The 2,615-nt window shown below is 30.3% G+C and overlaps 1 protein-coding gene across 1 annotated transcript in view; it reads left to right on the top strand.

Moving 5' to 3' along the window:
• Nucleotides 1-1,266: 1,266 nt before the first annotated feature.
• The window catches only part of LOC101514054 (dihydroflavonol 4-reductase), a 6,056-nt gene continuing 4,707 nt past the window's right edge, over nucleotides 1,267-2,615 (top strand). Inside the window, exon 1 of the mRNA XM_004505367.4 lies at nucleotides 1,267-1,535. Within this exon, the coding sequence (XP_004505424.1) occupies nucleotides 1,391-1,535 (145 nt within the window). The 5' untranslated portion in view covers nucleotides 1,267-1,390. The remainder of the gene's footprint in view (nucleotides 1,536-2,615) is intronic.

Raw genomic sequence — 2,615 nt, forward strand, 5'->3', positions numbered from 1 at the left:
AAGAAAATATCAATAATTGACTATGCTATATTTTAAAAGATTTTCATTTTAAAATCATGCGCATGCTCCTCCCCGAGGAGATAAGACTTACATGTGTTCCCTTTTTTCAAACCAAAATTGAGAGTCGCAACTTGCCAATTGCCAACTGCAATGTTATACTATATGTTTAATTATTTATACTAACATATTTGTTTGAAATATAGTTGGTTATATATATAAATAAAACATGATGTATTTATTTTAATTTTTTTTAATTAATTCAATATGTTTTCAACCTAAATTCTCAAAAACATTTATGTTATCTATTTTGTTCATCATTATGATATTCTTCCCCATGATCCACACATTTCTAACACTGTTTCCAAAAATTAAGAATTAGTTTAGTTTTCTTTCATGTTTCCTTTCCACCAAACATAAAGTAGATAAAGACAGGGTTTGACCGCCATTATATATATTACTAAAATTAACAAATTTGAGGTACCGAATCTTATTTATCCTTACTTTCCATATTTGACTCTCTTCCCTTTTGTCGTATTCGCATTTTAATTTGATAGAAAGATACCTTTATGTTTACATTGTTAATGTCTGTCGTGTTCGTTTTACAAGTATTAGATATCAATATTAGTTATTAGTTAGAGCTGATCGTTAAAATTAGTTAGAGTTAGTCTTTTTTCATATTTATTTAGTTAAATTTGTACAAACTCTATATCAAACATATATAATGTATTTATTTAATATTCTTTTATATGGTTTTCTGATTTTATCAAATATAAAATTTATCTTATACTTTAATATTATCTTTTATTAAAAAAAAATATTTTGATTGTAATCTAAGGCTCGGATGTCATTAAAGGTAGTCATTCAAATTTAACAAAGAGATTAACAAGTCTATCTGATACTTTTACTTTTTATAAGTGTTTTCTTTATTTTTCTCTAATACCAAAATGTCATTAAATATTTCAGCTTTCTAAGGTGTAGAGATGTCACATGAGATGATACAATTACAAAGAAATATATTTTCACGTGGAATGGAAAAGGTACAAAGTTGTATATCCATAAGCAGATCACGTGCAGTAAGTTCACACAGAAACACGCAATTCCAATAAGTTAATAACCATAAAAAAAAAAGCATGTAATTTATGGAAACATTTACGGCACACACTCATTTTCAAATCACATATTAAAACTATTAATTTGATATAATTTTATATTTGATAGCAATCCAATAGCTGTAACAAACATAATGGGCCGGTAGCTATACAGAAGGGGATAATATTTTATAGGTTTCTAGATGATTCCACTCTGCATACGTGTTATTATAATTAACATTGAAGGAAGAATAAATAGTTAAAAAAACAGTTGGGGTGGTGGTAGAGATATAAAGAAGAAAATGGAGGAAGCAATGAAGATGGTGAGAATTGTTCGACCTAATGCGAAATACTGCGTTACAGGGGCCACAGGGTATATTGGTTCTTGGCTGGTTGAGTCTCTTCTTCAAAGAGGTTGCACTGTTCATGCTACTGTCAGAGATCCTGGTTAGTATACCTACCCTTTTCCTCCTTCAAAATACCATTTGTAATATTATTTACTCACATATTTACATCGGTATAAGTTATTATTTTAGCTCATTTTCCAACTTCCCCTGTTTATGTGACGCCACGTATCAACTCACGAGTCATTACGGAATTGGTGCCACGTAGTTCAATAACATATTTCCATTGTATGATCGCCATATCAGTATTGCGTTATTACAACCGTTTGATCGTATTTAATATTCGACGTTTATTATCGTGTGAAATTGTTTGAATGTGTAACTGCAACGAATCTGGAATCCTCCATGACCAAAATGATGATACCTATAAGATTCTTATGGGGTTTGTTTGGTATGAGAGAAATAATAGAGACAGAGAAATAACAAACTTCTCTTCGACACCTAAATAAGTCTGGGACCCACACTTTTTGACTTCTCTTCAATTTTGAGAAGAAAGATGAAAATTACTTTGTATTTTCCTTTTTGGCTTAATTGCACTTTTGGTCTCCCTATTATAGGTGAAAATTGAAAGTAGTCCCCCCATTTTGTTTCTCCCCAGTTTTAGTCCCCAAACAGAATTTGAGTCCAAATCATCATGAGTTGGCATTTTTTTAATGACGTGTCAAAAAAAAGCTGACGTGGCAGACGCATACGTGGAATAAAATTATTATTATATTATTTCTAATTAAAAAATATAATTTATATTTTTAAAATCATTATTATAATTGTTAAAAATTATTATTAAAAATAAAATTTATTTGTTATAATTAAATTAAAAGAAAATGAACCCTAAATTGAACCAGAAGCATCGTTCAACAAACAGCCCCAATTCAAAAGCTCCCAAATCGATTCCGATTTCGATTTCTTCATCTTAAACAGATTCCGATTCCGATTTCGATTTCGATTTCGTCTTCATTGTTGGTCACCGTCTTCGTGTTCCGATTTCGATTTCTGCTGGTTTTATTCTGCTGGTTCTGCTGGTTTTATTCTGGTTTTATTTTGATGTGCTGCTGGTTTTATTCTGCTGGTTCTGCTGGTTTTGTTCTGGTTTTATTTTGATGTGCTGCTGATTTTATTCTGCTGG

This window comes from Cicer arietinum, chromosome 6 (genome assembly GCF_000331145.2).
Source record: "Cicer arietinum cultivar CDC Frontier isolate Library 1 chromosome 6, Cicar.CDCFrontier_v2.0, whole genome shotgun sequence".
NCBI classification, from domain to species: domain Eukaryota; kingdom Viridiplantae; phylum Streptophyta; class Magnoliopsida; order Fabales; family Fabaceae; genus Cicer; species Cicer arietinum.